Source organism: Salarias fasciatus, chromosome 22, assembly GCF_902148845.1.
Source record: "Salarias fasciatus chromosome 22, fSalaFa1.1, whole genome shotgun sequence".
In the NCBI taxonomy this organism is placed as follows: Eukaryota; Metazoa; Chordata; class Actinopteri; order Blenniiformes; family Blenniidae; genus Salarias; species Salarias fasciatus.
The window spans coordinates 17,159,887-17,179,836 of record NC_043765.1 but is presented as its reverse complement, the minus strand read 5'-3'; the positions used below and the strand labels follow the sequence as shown (position 1 = coordinate 17,179,836).

At 41.0% G+C, this 19,950-nt stretch overlaps 1 protein-coding gene across 2 annotated transcripts in view; it reads right to left on the bottom strand.

The window, feature by feature from the left end:
• csmd3b (CUB and Sushi multiple domains 3b) overlaps positions 1-19,950 on the bottom strand; it is a 337,669-nt gene that overhangs the window by 259,867 nt on the left and 57,852 nt on the right. The window contains exons 3-4 of one of the 2 annotated variants that reach the window (XM_030120514.1): positions 2,287-2,312; positions 1,582-1,804 (exon numbers count right to left, since the gene is read on the bottom strand). In XM_030120514.1, the coding sequence (XP_029976374.1) occupies positions 1,582-1,804; positions 2,287-2,312 (249 nt within the window). The remainder of the gene's footprint in view (positions 1-1,581; positions 1,805-2,286; positions 2,313-19,950) is intronic. The other variant, XM_030120513.1, reaches the window with a different exon arrangement.

The following is a 19,950-nucleotide window of genomic DNA, read 5'->3' as shown; positions in this document are numbered from 1 at the left end:
CTGCAAAAATGTTTTCTATCTATTAAACATCTTTAACCCAACTTCACAGTTCTGTAAGAGCAGAGTTGTCAAATGAAGTCTATCAGACATTCAGGGCTATTTTTAAGACAATTTCTCGAAGCAAAATGAAAACAAGAAATGGAGCTTTGCTCTGTTTTAGGTTAGATCTTCTCTATTTGTATCACATCCAGTGTCACTTGTGAATATCTGTCACTTACGCATGGAGTGACATGTGATCAGGGGATAATTATTTGAGCGTCAAGCACATTTTGCTGATCACCCCGGTGTCGGGGGAGAGTGTGACTGAGCGCGGTGACGCCGCTGTTACCATAGCTAACACACACACACACACACACACACACACACACACACACACACACACACACACACACACACACACACACACACACACACACACACACACACACACACACACACACACACACACACACACACACACTGAGCTGGCTGAACTGTCTGATCTCCATGGAAATGGAGAACGTTTTCCTTTAAATGTTTGCCCCCTTCTCAGCAAAGCATTGCAATTTCATTGACTGACAGACAGGAGCTGTTGTGGTTCAGCAGTTGTAAATGTTATGGAGCGCGTCATGCTTTGAATAGTAAAAGCCGTAATTGCAACGGGCCGCCTCGGTGAGAACTGAACTGCCGTTGAGATAAAGAGCATGTAGAAAAATGACAGGGATGCTTTTGGTGGACCCACGAGTGCAAAAAAAAAAAAAAAAAAAAAAAAAAAAAAAAGAAATCTGTCAAAATATTCTTCCACGGTGTTTTGTATGTAAAAATCAAACATTTCAAGAGGCAAGCCCTCTCACATTTCACAGCTAATTGAATAACTTAATAAAGTTTTAATCGTCAGGTTAAAAGAACATGTCGAATCTGAATGGAGTCACAGACAGACGCTATTAGGCTCTATTGATTGCCTGATAAAATCATAAGGCAGGGAGAGTTTAATAGCTTATCTCAGATGAGTTTCTTTCTGGGTATTGTGTTTCGTTTTTGGAGCGGTTCAATAAAGTGATTCAATAACTTAAAGGAAAACACGCTGGCTGTGATTGAGCCTCAGCAATTTGTGCGCTCCGGCAGGACAGCACCCCGTTTCTGCACAAGGTCATTTGCTGTGCAGCAGCATTACCTGAGAGAATCGAGCAAAAACCATCCCCGTAATGTTCGTATTTGTAATGTTTATCTAATAAAATATTTCAGGGTTTTGAGAACATGCAGTCACAGCAAAATCAATTCCTTGATGTTGGCAGGCAGGATGTCTGCCGAGTTCCCCTTGACTTCAGAGCTAATTTCCTCACATTTCGTGATGTTATTAGCTTATTAGAGCGCAGTATAAGTGATTAGCAAAAACAGAGAGCAGTAATGAAATAATTAAGAGTTACAAATTGACTATATAAAGTTTATATAATGTCTGAGTTTGTTTTGACTGCATGACTGTGACCTCATGTGGGGATAAATGTATCATTACAGTTGAAAGATTTCACCGCTGCTCTGACGGCTTAACATGTGAAAATGTGAGAAGGATGACTACTAAAATGATGAAAGCATTGACGGTACCTGGTCCTGAAGTTGGCGGGATGTGGGTGTCCATCGTACAGGGAGAGGAAGTCGTATTCTTCTTCGATGGCGAATGACAAGAAGATGAGCTGGATTCTGCTTCCTTCCTCTCCGACGATAACCCAGGTGCAGTTTGCCCCGTTGGGGTAGCCGTAGGGAAAGCCCGGCGACTCTATACTGCCGTTTCGACCTTTGAGTGTGCCCCCACAAGTGTAGATGAAACCTGAGAGAGGAAAGAGACAAAAATGATTAAACTGTGGCACTTCAGTGCTTCCAAAGGGGGAGAGAAATGATGTTCAACTTCAGTCGTGACAGAGGAGATAAAAATGGAAATTATGCTCAAGATCTATTTACAGGTGATTCAGAAGTCACTTTCCTAATATATTTTAAATGCTGCAAACTGTTGACTTGAATCATATCATGTCCAACATTTTATCATTGTTTTATTTCTGGATGTCATGTGTGGGTCTGAAGCAAACGCTCAGAACTCGCTCAAGGCAATTCTCTGAACCGCAGTATAAAAATCTGACAGTCTCCTTCATGTATTCCAATTCTGTTGCATCCATACTTCTCACAGCCATAAAACCCTAGATCACTCAGAAAGCAGAGAAATATAGTTGTGCACCTGTATTGTAGATCATTGCAGTGTTCCTCAGTACAACTGTGATCAAAGGCAAGACTCACCACCGCCAACATTTTGGGAACCACGTGCACGCATTTCAACACTGAAGCTATTACATTCACACAGGTTTCCACGGACAATCTTACATTTTATTAATAAATCATGTGGATTGATTGAATATTTGTGGACAGTATATCTGCAACATTTGTTTATTTTGCTGTGGATACAAATTACAATCTCATCAGTGTATGGCCACCACAAGTTGTGGCTCAGCTTTGGTTTGTACAAACACTGCATTGCATTCAGGCCCTGCAATTACATAAAATCATGCACATAGATTAACTGCTGCATATCTCTCATTTTTATCCTGTACAGCGCTCCTTAACACAAGTTTCCAAAAACACAACAATTCTCCAATTTCAGTGGTCTATACCAAGTAGGCCACATATTAACGGAGAATTTTAGCCTTGGCTGCAGTCAAAACTTTCAGTAACATAACTTCGTATATGAGTTTGTCATTTGTAATGGTGCAGGGAACGTGTTTTCATTGCTTCCCGCACAGCGGGGGCAAGAGGGCAGGTTCACCGCGAGCTGGTATTCACAGCCGGCGTGGGGCGCTTAAACCTCGGTCCCCTGACCAACTGGAACCTCTGTCGCCACCGAGCGACACTTCCAGCAGACTTAAAAGGTGAAATCAATAAGAAACCCGAGCGTTCCGCCAGATCCAACCCAACGCGCCTCCACGAGATCAAAAGCTCGCCTCCTCTGTGTTTCTGCTAATCAATTACTGACATGTCAGGATGCACAGCGAAAGGTCGGCGGACGTCAGTTTCAACAATGCCTTTGAACATGACCCGGCAGTTTATGACTAAAAATAAAAAAAGCTCGGTGATTGCTTCGTTTCAGGAGATGTGTATCTACACTCGCTTCGGCAAGTCAAACAGAAAATGACAGACGACAAGAGAGAGCAGACTCTTGCTCACGTCACGCAGCATCAAAGACAGATCATAATGTATTTGGGGAGGGAAAAGATAAAAACCACTCCATCTTAATGAGGTACGGCGGAAGTCCTTATTATGGCGTTGCATTTATGATAGCAGGCTGGTAGGAGGAGGACGTAAAGCAAGGAGGTAGCAGCAAAGGAAACAGCACCAGTGTGGGAATCCCACTATAATAACAAGAATCAAGGATGGCAGTCAGAGAGCACTGAATGTGTAGAATTTGAGTCATTCTTTACAACTTCTTTTAGAGGATGTTTGCACTGATGAATGAAAAGTGAACTCATGAAATCTCTAATCTCTCCAGCAGGTTACAGTGTCTGCAAAATGCCTAAATTGTAAAATGTAAATGTAATTGATCTCCTCAGACTTTACAGTTCACATCAGGATCATTATCTTCCTCCCTTGATCTCAATGATTTCTCCTTTTTTTTTTGTTTTTTTAAATCAAACACACCACAGGTGCTAGATGAAAACCTCAGAGTGTCCAGGAGTGAAGTCGGTCCAGAGGTTTTTTTTTTTCTTTTTCTTTGCAACGCTCTATCGATCCCCGATGGAGAAACTCTCAGCTTCTTCTCCCACCACAGGGGAGTCGGGCTGCAGAGTAAGCTTAGCGAGGAGAAACCCTTCCAGCTTGTAGGGATTTAACGTCACTCTGCTCAAGGACATTACAGCAGAGAAATAACTTGTGGTAATAAGTGCTTGATCCCAGGTCTTCTAGCAGAGGGTTGTTACAAATTTCAATGCATTCATGTCTCTTGGTATTTTTTCCCCTTTAACATTCCCAAATGAATAGCCACTATGCCTGCATTCTCACCTCAAACCATGAACTTATATTCAACACCTCAATTTTAAAAAGGCAAGAGCGGGATTCTAAAAATGCAAAAATGATAAGTAAATGAACTTTTCAGGAGTTTCTGTTGCTGCTGCATTATGTCTTCAGTACATTATTTTCACTTGAAGTGGAACAGTTTAACTGGAAATTGCTCTTACTGTATGTTTTTAAGCATCTGAACTTCGAGGCCTTAATTGATCTCCTCGGAGTCCGAAGCTCAAATCAGAATGATCATCCCCCATGCCTTTCATGTTTATGAGCCTTGTTATTTACCGTGGCAGGCGCGGGGCCACAGGGACAGCAGGGTGATCCCGCTGAACGCTTCTCCAACCAATTATCCAAGACAGAACCCCAACCAGAAAAACGGCGTGTGTGTGCGTCTGTGTGTGTGAGTGCGCGTGCTGCTGTGTGCCTGTGAGAGTTAGCCTAACCCTCACTAACCCGGGCCACTTTAAGGCCATCACTGTGACGGATATAATGACCAATGGCAGTCTGGGCTGCAATTAAAGGCTGGTATCTCTGTCCCTTCACAACCAATCAGAGATGAGAGGCTGAGGGACCGGCAGGGACAAGCAGGGGGACACCAGCATGCACACATAAACACACACACTTTTTGTTAAAGCAAACATGCCACTGGCTGCCCTGTCTGCCTATATCTAAAGACACTTAAGTGAATTGACATGAAAGAACACTGCACAGCAAGAAAACAAACGGTATTTTGGAACAGATCAGAAAGTTTCAGAATTTGCAGTGATAACTTCTTCATGTCATTCTTTTTTTTGTGTGTGTGATGAAAACATGAAATGGCGCAAAGCTAGCAAGCCGACAGCACATTATCTCTACTTGAAGATGCGAGGATGTACAAATGAAGCAACTCCATTAATCTGAAGAGTTGATATCAGAGCAGGGTGAGTCAAGAGTGAGACAGGGGCGGAGGGACAAAGATGGAAAACAGAACAAGCAGGGAAAAGAACCGATTTCCACTCATACATCATTGTGTGAGAATGAGAGGATGATCTAAAAGTCATCGCTCAGAGGGACCAGGCAGCAGAGGGAGGAGAGAGAAGGAGGGAGACAGAGGGGAGGAGGTGAGGAAAAAAAAAATGAGAAGGAGACAGGGGTAAAAGAGAGACTTCTAATTATGCTGACTAGCAGACCGAAACTGACAGCTCCTCAGCTCCTCCACACACACACACGCACGCTCACACACACACACACACACACACAGACCAACAGGCAGAGAAGCGTGCATATATACAAATGCCAGCAGATTCCAATAGATGCCCACATATCCATGCATTATTCACCCAGCTTATTGGCTGCTCTAACATTTAAACCTTTCACTCAGCCTCCCATTTGCTTTGTTCACAGTTCTTAGCCTCCTCACCTCGCCCCGTTTTAGTCTCTTGCACACTCAGACTTGTCCGAGCACGAGCGTCTTTTCCACCCTGAACCTCGCCACTTAACCACGTAAATGAAATCCAGTAGTGGGGCATATCCGCCTGTTAGTTTTCAACCAAACATGCAAAAAGCCCAGCTTTCTGACTAATAACAGGGCAAAAAGTTGATAAAAAAATAAATAAATTGTGAAATAATAAAGAAGACAGTGAAAAAAATACAAAAATATAAATGGGAATTAAAACAGTTCTTGAGAAAATCCAGACTTTAAATCTGACCACTACCTACGACTCCAACAAACAACCAAAACTGCCAACTCTCCAGATCCAACCCCTCAGCTGGTGTGTTTAGATCACTAAAATTTTGGGTGGGAATTCATTTAGAACGAGGCATTCCCCCCGTAGACTTAAATAGGGATGCTAATTGGCAAACAGTAAAAGATTTGTGGTCGGTGTGGGCAGCTCCCAGGTGTGAATATATGCGCTGGTGCTAATGAGGAATAGGGTTTAGTTGGAAAAGAGCATGCGTGCTCAGCAAAACCTTCCCCGGATAAAAGAAGCTTGAAGACAAAGAAGAAAATCTGCTTCGTGAATTGAGTGGATTTAATGAACCCAGGTCCTCCATATAAGTTTGATCTCTTTCCTCAAAGCAATGTGTCAGCTGTGAAGGTCTGCGAAACAAAAAACAAACAAAAAACAACAAAAAATCAAGTTTAACAAGTGGATTGCAGAGGTCCTGATCATACAATTTCTGATAGAGCCAGGTGTAAATGTATAAATTGTTACAGGCCAAAGTTTTTATAGTCTGGTACAGATCTCATTGTTACCGTATCTTTGACTCAAGGGATCGTGAACTTCAGCTTGGTGTCTTTTCTATGACAATTTTAGAAAAAAGACTCATAGTCTACAACTTATCTTCCAGTGCATTACATGAATATGGACTTGTGAACTCGATAACCATAATCCTAACCCTCTGGAAAAAGGGCCAAAGGTAATCACTCACAACATGATTTTTGAGTCTTTTATGGCCAAAACAACAAATAAAATGCAGGCAGCCTGTGTGGTGCTTGTTCAATGAAGGATTACCAAAGCTGACACAGGGATTAAAACATTCATTAAAACATTCACAGTAATAGTTTAATGAAGCGCAAACTGTCTGTCACTACAATATATTTCCAGATAATTATACTTTACAGATTAGCTTAGTTACCTACAGAGGGCTGCAGGGCTGTGGTCAGCACTGTTGCCTTCCTAACTAACTGAAGTTTGCCTGTTCTTCCTGTGCATGTGTAGTTTTCCTTTTTGGAGTTCCCATTTTCTCTCACAGTCCAAAACAATGCAATTCTGCAGTTGTGAATGTCCGTTTGGATGATGGACAAAACGGGCTTAGAAGATAGAAGTGGGTGAAATCAGTTATTAAGTTCTATATTTTATGAAGGGAACCCTGGAATCAATACAGCAATTCACATGATGATAGCTGCTACATGAAGAAACTGCGGAAGTACCCCATTCTTCATTTATATGGGACAAGCGGCGCTCCTTCAATGTTGCAAGGTATCCACATTTCTCACATGTGGGGGCAGCGATGTGTCCACATGAGACAAATCTGTGTCTGTGTGCACATACCCTGACATATAATATATTCATCCTATCCTCAGCAGGGCCATGTATTAAACAAGTCGATCACCGAGAAAAATATGCTCTAAATTATTTTCCATCTGCCCGGCTCACTGAGGCTCCACTTTTCTATTTGTCTGTCTTTCTTTTCATCTTGATCCTCGCTCTCTGTCTCTGGCTCTCTCCCCATCTCTCCCGGGATCTCAGTGATATCAGATTCGTTTAAAGGGCTACTCCGTCTAATCTCACAGACTCTCATTTATGATTAAAGAATGGCCGTCCCGATGGAGCAAACTGACCAATCAAATTGTTGCAGACCGGCGAAAAAAATCCGGTCAGTATTCAGAGCACAAGGCCAGTGAAGCTACAAGGCTGTAAAAAAGTAAAAAAAAAAAAAAAAAGAGAGAGAGGGAGAGAGAGAGAAAGAGAGAGAGATATGTGTGTATTAGTGCATCCGTGTGTGTGTGCATGATGGAGATGTTAGTTGATTTGAATGAGATGTTCATGATGTATCTGTTCACTTTTCTTCAAGCAGTGTTGGATTACAAGAAGGAAAAAAAAAAACATGGACAATCGAAATGCCAGGGAGGTTCGGCAGAGTGACGGAAAGGTAGACAGCCCAAAAGCACGAAGGGATGACCGAAAGAGGAGTGGAGTGGCAGACAGGAGGGAATGGGAGGAGGAGGAAAGATAGCAAATGGGAAAAAAATGCAATAGAGAGAGACAAGGAGAGAGAGAGAGAGTAAGCATGTTTGAAACGTCCCATTGGTTCCTGCTGTCAGGAACGCTTGTCAGCCAAGAATTAGACTGCTCCGCGCTGCCACTGACTGACAGTCGGCCTGCGGTCGAGACTATACCCTGGAGTGGCGGAGGCTAAATCAGGGAAATGCCTGGAGAGAGACACAGGGAACACACCGGGCTGAAAATCAATTTATAACACTGTCAGTCAGACGCAGGAGGAGGAGATGGGATGGAGTTATGAAGAGAGAAAAACTGGGAGAAATAGGGAAAACAAAACAGTAAACAAGTAGGAATGACTGAGAAAATATGAGAATGGAAAGGCGACTGTTGCTGCGAGACAGAGTGGGGATTACAAGGTGAAAGCTGCCGACAGACACACGCCACGCCGCTACCAACACTCAATGAATCCACCGCGGGAGGCAGAGCCTCCTCAAATAACACGCCACCGCTGAGACGAAATCAGCCTCCATTAATCAGAGACTGCAAAAAATCGCTGGCATCCAACCTGAAAGTCTCAAAAACTGCTCCAAAAATTCAGCACCCGGCTGGATGCGGTGTCGTCGCAGCGGCGCTGTGAGTGTGTTTAGTTTAGATGTTAAAAGCTCACCTGCAATGACGATCAAAACAGTGAAAGTCTAATTTTTCTGACACTCCGCAGTTGTTCAGGAAATTCCTAATGGATTCACAATACCCTGCAATCATGATTACAACTCAGCTTTAATAAAGCATCCAATACAGAGGATTTGTCACAACTTCATTTATTACACAATGCAGCATGCATTGATTTTAAATGAGAGATATTAAACCCGGCATTTTCATTTTCCCAGCTTGTCTTTGAACACAAATTGACGTATGAGGATTTAATTAAAATGTCCAAACAAGAGCTTTTTTAGTGCCAGCACAGGAGCAACAACCACCGGAGATAAACAGTGCATTCATACAGAAATCACCATTTAGACTTTATTACTGGCAAACATTATTTGGAAATGTGAAGCTAATAGAGAGAAATAGACGCTTTCCGCACAAGTGAAAACATCTGAGCAACTCAAACCGTTTGAATCATATTGTTCAGATTTGATCATGTATGATTTCATGAATAAATAAATATCACATGATTGTTTTTCAATTTTATTTGGCTACTTTTGGACTTTTATTATAATGACCACTTACTATGCAGGCTCCATTCATGGGGGAAATGATTGCATCAATGAAATAAAACCCTCTGCTGCCTGCATTTATCCAACACAACACACACTGAACACGAGCTGGAAAATGAAAGAAACCAAAGCATGATTTGGCCATCAAGGTCAGCCTTTCCATTAGTCTCTGGATGTTTGCTACAATGCTGTCTTTGAATTGCTTGCTCGCCAGCCCATTCCGAGTTGACAAAATCTGTTTTCCCATGAGGCTTTTGTTGTCTGGAGTTATGCTGAGGGTGGAAATTATTGGGCGAGATGTGAGTTAAGCGAAGGCCCAGGTGTTGGTGGAGTATCAGGTCAGTGGAGGTGAACCGCGGATCACTCTGCTTGACAAAAGGAAGATGAGACTATGGATCAGAATTTAGCACCGGGCCTTGTTGGGGGGGAGTTGGGAGTTTAATTCTTCAAACAAAATAAATGTTACGGACCTGTGTAATCTTGTGGCATTTGCACCCCCCAGTTACAGTATATCACTGCTGTGAAGCTTCAAACCAGCTTGACTGCACGCAGTTTAGCTGGCTACTGTACGTCACACTGTTTATACTGGAAAGCGAAGAAAATGCAGCATGAGCAATGCAGAAAGCCGTGAGGACTGTGTCCAAAATAGTCTGCAGTATCTGCAACAATCACCCAGTCTTCCCTCCCTCAGTTAACTCAACAAAAACTAATCTCTTCATCGGACTCCAAACAGGACAAATGAGTTTTCCGCTGAGAACAAATGTATTCAAATTGAATGGAAACATCAGTATGCCGTGGTGTGGGCGCGTTGAAGAAACACAGATTTACCGTTGAGGCCTTTTAAAATTCTGATGGGCTTTTTACGCCCTCCCTGAAAATTATATGTAAGTGCTATAAATAATACCACGCCATCTCAATTCATTGTTACTTTCACCTCGGTGCCATTTCACCTCAATGCTTTTTCATTTTAAATGTGATTAGCCCTTCAAAGTCAGAACACATATCCTCAGTTGACTCGAGCTTTAACAGTTTCTTCAAAACATTCAGAGACACTGCGACCCGACCTGGTTTTACTTAGTTTTTGTACTTTGTGACATTTACACTATAATTGCTTCTCCCACGTATTCCACTTTACTTTGAAAACCAATTTGAAGCAATAAGAAATGATGACATTAGTGAAAACACAAGTTACAAGTCCTACTCAAATCCTAATTTAATTAGTGTGAATACAGCTATTAATGCTTATTATTACAGCTAATCTGCAAAAATCTGAGGTTTTTGCATGATAACAGTCAGTAAAACAGCCAGTTTTGCAGTCATTGGTAAAAATCAGGCTCATATTATACTGTTAATATGGAATCAATTAAATGCAATCAATCAATCAAAGAGAAATGTCACACACGAGTCTATGACACTCGATGTGCATCAATTCATACACAAGGTGACGGCAGGACTGCTGCAATAACACCCATTCTATTCTAGTCTACTCTATTCTACTGCTCTGATGGACCTCGACTGCAAAATTACAATAAAAACCTGTAATATTTGTTTTTCTCTTCTTCGTTTTTTCTGCAGCATGTTTACTTTAAAGGCCGACCATTAAATGTACAACTGAGAAGACCCCTGGCATTGCACGAGCACAGCAGTGTGCAGGACTGGTGGAGAAGCAGTAAACAGTGAGAATAGGAAGCCATGAGAATAAGTAAGCACTCACTTACACTAATAAATCACGTAAAAAAAAAAAAAAAAAATGTTGCTTTCTCAAAAAGTGGGTCACTGAGAGCAGAGGAAGAATGCTTAGCACAGGCCATTTTTCTGGATACGTATAAATCAGGGGTGCGTTTCTAACTATTGAGGGATTGGGATTGAGATAGAGCAAAAAGATACTTAGTTTTGCTGGTTTTTTGCTGCTTTTAGTTTGTTTTGTTAATTTTGATATTAGCAGAAAACAACAGTCCACTTCAAAATCACGAAAGAAGGGAAACAGCAATAAAAACACACCCAGTCATTTCACATGCTGAACAACACTCCATGTTTATGGAGATATGCAGACATATAGAAAGCATACGTGGCGCCTTATATAATATCCATACTGATTGATGCTTTCTACAGAGAAAAACGGACTAATGAGACAGAGAGAAATGAGGAGATGGCTGCTGTCTTAGGGGCTTGTTATTGATTTGTGTCTGCTGAGTGTCATCATCTGTACTCTCCACTAATGAGGTCCTACGCACCAACACACACTAACAGTACATATATGCCTCGCTCACGCACCTCTTCCTTAAAGATAAGTGGCTTTAAGTCTGTTGCCGTAGAAACACATTCATCCAGATGCTGTGCTGGGCCACTAATCCGATCCATGTATACTGCTTCACCCTGCATATTCTTTCAACCCCCTCCTTCCTGCCCTGACCATTGTTGTATTTCCCCCGGTGTTCGCACTCACTCCTTCTCACTTTTCCCCTCTTTCTTCTTTCTACTTCTTCGGCGAGCCATTTTTCTTCTTTACGCTCTCTCTCTGACTTCAAAGATGATGAAGGATGTGTCACTGGGAGGTCCTTTTTCCTGCAGTTTATGTCCTTGCAGAAATTGCAAACACATAAAAAAACTGGCTTCACCAATTCTGTTTATTTATTTTGGTTTTGTGACCATTCCTTTTCTTCTTCTTCTTCTTTTTTTTTTCATATCCTACCACTATCTGACATATATCAACATGTGGTATTAGACAAGGGGCCACAGCTGAATCAGCACACTGCATATGCAATAATGGGAATAACTCTCGGATTTCGATTGTATTCCTAAAAAAAGAAAAGAGGGGACATTGTGTGCACTTCCCGACAAGCAGATAAAACTATGCAGTCCTACTTCTGTCAAGCATATAGTGGCTGAGAAGAGTTTTGCTTGAAACTTTACTGGAGGCAGTCAATTATAAACATTTTGGAGAAACGCTTCAGCCAATCGGAAACCCAGCTGACAGACGATCTCACATTCTGCAGCTGGAAGTAAACCAAACCTTTAGTCGCTTTAATGGCTGCCTACCGATGGATCAATCGGTTAAAGAAATCCCCCCTCTGGAGGACTAATAAGGGACTAATAAATAAATAAATCAATAAAAACATGTGTTTGAGAAAAGATCCCATACGACCATTTACCTCCATGCTGCTGTCATGCAATTTGGCCTGCTTTGAATTGATCAGCCCAGACGAGCTACGGATCAATAAGGATAATCTCCGCCTGTGTGCTGGCCGCTGCGCCCATCCTCTGCTGAAGCCGCACAACTTTTTCTCTGCATACTGTTCCAGAGCACCCTACATCACAGCTGTTGGGTCAGTTTTCAGGAAGCCTTTCATTTATATAAAACTATTTGCAATACTGTGCGATACAAAGCGCTGCATTATGTATGTTACAGTATGTGATGAGACAGTGCAACACAATGGAATATGATTTTCTCCAATACGACACAACGCACTTCAAGATTGTGTTAGGAAAATTCCTTCTGCTTGGCGAAGTTGGAGAAGACTGCTGCATTTCATGATGTTCAAAAAGTAACACATATTTCACAGATGAGGCTGACATGATTAAATAAAAAAGTTAATATCGAAACCAGTGTGCTTCAAGGGTCATATGACATACATATGTAAAATATAAAACCATTCACACCCCATATCTTTGAGGTAGAATATAACCAAAGCCATTCTGGTAGCCTGATAACCACGGAACCTATTGCTGTCTGCTGCATCTGAACAAATGAGATACATGGATAGAATTCAATTCCATAGGGGGGGGAAACATTTTCTAAACTGTGTTCATGTTCTGCTCAAAACATACAGGCACCAACAACACACGGCTGAATGAACGCTAGGGTTACAGATATATCCATCAGGGACGGTGGGTCATTTGGAGCTTCAGTGGCAGAGGGTACAATTTCCCAACAAGTGATGAGATTGTTTTATGCGCACTTCTGGAATAGCAGATTATAGATTTATGATATAAACTACAGTCCGTGCAGCTCCTTAAATTTCAGAGCAAAGTGGGCCAGCAGTGGAAATGGATGTCATGGTAAACACGCATATAGAGCTATCAAAGCACGAGGCTATCGTGTTCTTTTTCTTTGTACTGTGGATGTCGGAACATTTCTTTTTTCTTTCTTTTTTTCTTCTTTAACAATGTCTGTGTGATGGTCAAACTAGAACCTAATTCAAAAGATGAATTTGAAGGATTCAAAGGATTGCATCAAAGGATGCAAATATACATCCTTATTTAGATATTTGAGATCCCATCATGCACAAAAATGAAATGTCTGAAGCTTCACATGCTCCATTCCTCCAAGAAAATATAAGCATATATACTGAGAAACACACACACACACACACACACACACACACACACACACACTCACAAAGACTATATTTTTTCAATTGTAAATGTGCATGATTTGTTTGTTGTTTATGGCTTTAAAGTGGATCCTGCAGTAAATACAGAAAAGGTACTTAGAGATTAAAAATAAGGCACTAATTTCACAAGGACTTGAAACCCTGAAGCCGGAGCGCTGACCTTAAAGCTCTTTTTATCACCAAGGCTATTATAATATGTGAGCATTCTGAGTGTTCTCACTTGGATAGTTTACATCCTCCATTAAGACATTAAGACACATAAACCATCTCTTTATCTCACACACACATGCACACACACACATTAATAACAATCATACAACAATAATTTACTTTATTTAATTATCCCAGTATATTCATGTAGACATTAATTTCACTGATGTCCATATCAAACTGAGGTAATTCTGCATTTTTTTCCTCACCTTAATGGGACAACTGCCTTCACAAAGGAAGAGAAGAGACATACATTGTTTAAACTTGTTTCAGTTCCTTCAGGCAGTAAATTCTGGACAGCGAAAGCACATCACAAATCAGAGCAAGGACTCCCTCGCATGAATATTCAGTGAACACTTCCCGTCAAACTGCCGAGCGCGGAGAAAGGGAGCAAAACAAAGCTTTGATATAAACCAAGTTGAGAACTCAGAAAGTTGTTGTGAGGAATCAGAAACAGTACAAGGGCACAGGGTCGGGGCCGGCGCGCTGCAGAGCAGTGTTGCTCTAAGCGACAGTCTCAGCTTCTCCATTAATTTTAGTTAAAATCTTATTTACTGAGGGGGAAATCGGCTGTATTCACGTGAACTGATTAAACCCACCAGCACAGCCTGACGCATGTGAACACTTAACTAAATGCTCAATGGTAAAAAAAAAACACAAGCAAAGGCTTTCATATCCAGTTTAAACTGCTTCAGTCAGGTTTGCCGCTCCGTTGAAGGAAAAGACAGGTTTTTGGGGTTTTTGATAACGGAACTCCGACCAGGTGTCCCAAAAGTAAGCCCGAGTTCAAGGCGTTCCCTCCGGTTGAGAATTTCTGATTGCGAATCTAATAGTACAAGATGGAGTCGTCCAGTTTGTCTCCCTTTACTTTGAGATCTATTTATGAAGACGAATCATGTCGGATTAGCCCCAGAGGTCCGGAAAACAATTTTCTAACCTTGTGCTCTCAGTCATGCGATTCAAGATACTCAGTCAGCTTGAACGCAGAGGCAGAGCTCTGCCCCACGGATCATGTAGAATCCAGCTGGTCTTTGTGCTTACTCACTCATTGACTATTACCCTCACACACACACACACACATACACACACACACTCCTTGGTTGACATTTCCAGAGTTGCCAGATTAGTAACAGTGCAGCTCCTCTCTCTGCCAGGACGGATCAGTGAAACACTTCAGTTACCAAACTTGGCAACCCTGACACGCAGACTTATATGAACATTACAGCAGTTATTGTGGGCACAACAATAATCTAATTAAACTATTAAACCAGCAATGTTCTGCTTAAAGTACTAATCTTGTGAAACAGTCAGATAAAAATAAGTGACACTCGGGAGAATGGATGGCAGAGTGAACAACTCAAGACAAGTAAAGCAGCCCTGAAGGCAGTCTTGACTTTTTTCTGTGTAAATATAATACAATAATGCATTGGTTTTTTTATATAGCGCTTTTCAGGACACTCAAAGACGCTTTACATTCATTCACACCATACTGGGTGGTGGTAAGCTACTGCTGTAGCCACAGCTGCCCTGGGGCAGACTGACAGAAGCGAGGCTGCCAATCTGCGCCATCGGCCCCTCCGACCACCACCAACCATTCACTCTCACAACTTTCATACTGGGCAAGGTGGGTGAAGTGTCTTGCCCAAGGACACAACGACAGTTTTACGCCTGCGGGAGCGGGGATCGAACCGCCAACCTTCCGGTTATAAGACGACCTGCTCTACCAACTGAGCTACTGTCGCCCACAATGTTAACACTGAAGCAAATACTAAATGTTTGGTTATTTTCTCTGCCCTTCACACAAACAACAATCCATATACAAGTGATCATTTTCTTTTCTGTTACTATTTAATCAGAGTATTTTGTCATGAAGTATTCAGTATATTCTATGGCATACTCAATAATAAAGTACAATTTAAGCCTGATGATGGTCAAAAGTAGCTTTTGACAACATTACTGTAGCATTCGGGGAGTAACTGAAACCCATAGTTCCCGATTTAAACTTAAGGTAATTCAATTATAACAACAAAATAGTAAACTATTTCTTTCTGAGTTGGTTTAAAGACTAAAAAACCAAATATTACATCTTCAAGAAATACTCTGAGTGAATAATTTTGCATTTAGATTCACTGATGCGTCTACAAAAACCAGACGTAAGCACACAGCATGTATACGTGACATAGATTTTCTGGAGAAAAGAAAATGACACAGCTTTGAGGGTTGTTTTTTTTTTTTTTTAACTGCTCAAACTGAACTAACTAGATGGGAGCACAAAACAAAAGTTCGATCTTTACTGTCGAGGTTGTCCTGGTCTTCGGGTAATGAGATAAGGTCAGGAAGTCGTACTGGTGTATTGCTACCTTGAGGAAAATAATATGGATTGCATTATTGATGAGCTAAAACCAGGTCTGAAGTCAATGCCACAGGTGACCCAGAACTTGTTTACACTTTTCTTGTTCGGAACAACAAGAGCAAAGTTTGTATTTCCAGCTATTATTTCCAGCTATTATTTCCAACTGCGTGCTATAAGTTTAAGCAGACCTCCGACGCTGGGCAGCCCTCAGTGAGGACGAGAACAAACCAGTCAGGATTTAGCACTATTCCCTCACACTTTAAAACCCATTTCTCCAGAGCTTTGAACTTTCTAATGTTGAAATATGACCTAAATTATGTAAGACTGTTAAAAATTAAAATGGCAGGAACCTTTCTACAAAGACAGCTCACATGAAAATCCATGTGGGGGGTGGGTGGAACTCTGATATTTGTCCTCCTTCATATCACCAAGTCGAACATCAAATAAAGATTATCTTCATTAAGTTATAGTAGTTCATTGAGAGTACTGAGTTCTCTCCAGTCATACTTGCTGTGGTTTAATCACAGTGATTTTAAAAGCGACAGTTTCTCCGAACCAACTCTTCAGCCATATTTCTGAAGATTCATTCATTCTGAAATTAAAGAACATGCATTATTTAATCACACACGCACACAAAATGTAATTCTAACGGTGAGATGAGCCGGGAGATAAAGAGTGCTGAAGGTGAAACCGGTCTCGTGTTTATCGGTGGAGCCGTGGCGCTCGCAGGACACGGCCCGCCTGCTATACTTGCTGAGCACGTACTGTATGGACTTTTTTTCCCAGCAATACCGTCCATCAAACCCACAGGGCTCCACATAATCTCAGCCAGCAGGTGACTCATAACTGCCATTAAACACATCTGCAGGCGCAGTAAGATACCTTCATATGTGACTATCATGTATGGAAAGGGGGGGCAGGAGAGAGTGTGTGTCACTTTCCACTGTGCACAGTTCATCTTCACTTTTTTTTTTTCCTTTTTTCTGTTACTAGTCTGGAAATTCACACCATAAAGTTCACAATCTTCCACTTATGATTAGTCTATGCCTTGAAACTTATTTCTACTTCAATTGTTTTGCTGTGAAAAACAATGTCACATCAAAACGGGCAACATTTCTCTAGGTTTGGTCCATTTTCACTGACTAGGTAATTGGCTCTTTAGTGAGCTTTCAGAAATATTCCATGGAAATACAACAACTGAATAAGTCGTACAGTTCCTAACTGTAGGGCTTGCAGCTGTGACTGCTTCCAATATGCAAGTAAAATCAGCACTGGTGCTGTCACCGTGTCCTAGGAGTTGTTTCATTATTTACTGTCTGTGGCTCCAGGAGGTAGTTGTCTGTGGGTGACGTCTCCACAGTCTGCGTCTCTGCACTTCGGCTCGAGAAAAGACTTTAAATACACACATTAAAATGAGGCAGCACAAAACCACAGAAAAGGCAGGTGTAACTGGACCTGTAAATCATGTAAGGTTCACATTTGATTGATATTAGATAACAAAAAGGTCATTTTGTCAAAGGAAGGTGTTTTTTTTTTTTGTTTTTTTTTTTTTGCTCCTTTTAACAGGCAATCAGAAATAGTGAAATGAAAGGTAGACTGAGCCAAATAAGACCAGAGAAATATTCAAAACAGTCCCTCATTTGCACATATGTGGCAGCCTATATATACATTTTGTGGCAGTGTGCAGTGTGTGTAATATTTCTTGATACATATATGCATGATAAAAAAATGCTTTCAAACCCAGGAGAGTTGTGATTAAGGGGAACCACCTCACTGACGTCTCCATTCAGTTCATGAACTCTAATTTATTGTGGGAATGACTCAGGCACACTAGATTAAAAAAAAAAAAAAAAGTTCTAACATCAACAAAGCAAAGCTGAGCTTTATTTTTTAGACAAACAAGTGTCAATCTGGAAGAACGAACTCCGAAGGGTAGCTTGGTAGTTATACAAAAAAGGCATATTTAGTGCCTGACTAACAATGGCTTCTGCAGTGACAAAGCAGCATGCCAGTCATAATCCATCAGCAGCCTTTGTCCAATGACTTTTTCATTACTTTGTAGGAGAGAGAACAGGCATTCACAGCTTTAACTGTAGCATGTTGTTGCATAAGGACTGGAAAGTCAGTCATACTGAGCAGGGATAGAGTGTCTCGCTCAAGGACGGTTCAGCAGGCCAGGCGGCTGCCGTAACTCAGACATGTAGTTGGATATTGACTCCTCCAGTTCTCTCTCTCATTCTCAGTCACACTCTCACTTTCTTTCAGACATAAAGGGAAAATATTTTCTGTAATCCTCAGCTTTGCTTTAGCTGTGCATATTTTGGGGCAGACACTTCGATTATCTTCTCATATTTGGGTCTATTTCTGAGAGATCTTTTCTGGCAACTGAAAAGTGTAATTATTCCACACTACTGCTTCCCGTAATCTATTCCTTTCTTTTCGCAGAAATTATATTTGGTGCTTTTGCTAGCACCTGGCAAAGATCTGAAAGGCTTAAAAAGAACACGAAAGGTTTCCAAATCTATGAAAGTAACTTTGGCAGGATCGCCATTTTGGAAAGAAACCCAATTAAAACATTTTAGCACCTCCTAGATTGACTGAAACACAAATAAATATGCCAGTTTGAGTGTCCTGCTAGCACTGTGAGCCTTCATTAAATAATTTCATGCTGTCTTGATTTCAGGTATGAAAACACCAAAGAAGCAGAAGAAAGCAGAATATTTTTCTTCCCAGCCAGGAGTCAAACATAAAGAATGACCATCTTGACTGCGATCCTGGAGGCATAAGTACATATTTGTGGACCGCCTTGAATGGAAATCTGTAAATCATTTTCTGGCATGCAAAGTGACAAAATACTATCACTCTGAACAGCTCAGGGAACCCCTTGGGAACCTCAAACTTTGGAAAAGTTCTTGAAAAACTCCAAGACATTTTTCACATTAATGGTTTGTAGCGGGGAATCACATTCTTACAGGAGACCCTCCAGTGTGGACATGGATGGAGTGAGAAGAACAAAACAAACTGATTGAAAGTTGAGTTCATCACATATGTATCATTGGAACAGCAGATGCATGAGCGCTGAAATAACTGTTGCCGTTATTATTAGGTAGTTTAATTCAAAGAGATTTACTAACATAGTCAAGTGAGTTAGGCAGTGAACTTTACAAAAAGTAGACCTTTAAGGCTTGAGTCACAAAGATCCCAGCAAAATACAATGCAAATAAATTGCACTTTTATTCTCCATGTGTTTTGCACATGATCAATTAAAATGAAAATGGAATGTGACACCTTTCTGCTGAACATGTTGCTGGAGGAAGCTGACAAACATGTCAGGTAATTAATCCTACGAAATATGAATTCAGCTCATTTAAAGAAGCAATACAACACTTGAAAAACAATTTTTACACAAACCGTGGGATGACTTACACCTACAGTTCTATAAGTAGAGCAAAGACTGAAACACATTTTCCACCAAAATAAATAAATACATTAAATACTTAATGTAGATAATTGATTAGAAAAAAAAAATCTGAAGCATGCTGGTTTCACCTCCTTTAAATAAGTTGATTAAATTGTGCCTGACTACTAAAAACAAGCAATTTCTAAAGGTGACGATTGCCTTGTTGAACTGACACGTGGTATTTATTTTTGTTTCTTGGTTTTGAGACATTTTAATCATCGAATGACCAAAAAATTAAATGAGAAAAAGGAAAGGGTTGTGAAGAATGTGCCCGTAACCAATTCAGCACCTTGGACAGCGACCAGGCTTACACTGGATGTTAATGTTCGCTACAAATTGCTGCTCTAAATGTATTTTTACACCTGTTAAATTTATTAGTAATTGTGGTTGCCACACTTAATCAAAAACTAACATTTCTGAAGGGTGATAGGCAGTGAAAATAAATGAAAATGTCAAGGTTCACTGAGTGCAGTGGTTTGAAGTGTCTCTTTTGTATCTGAACTTGATGACTCGTCTCTTTAAAAAAAAGGGAAGTTTGAACAGTTGCTACAAAAACTGTCATGACTTTTTAGTCTTTACAGAAACA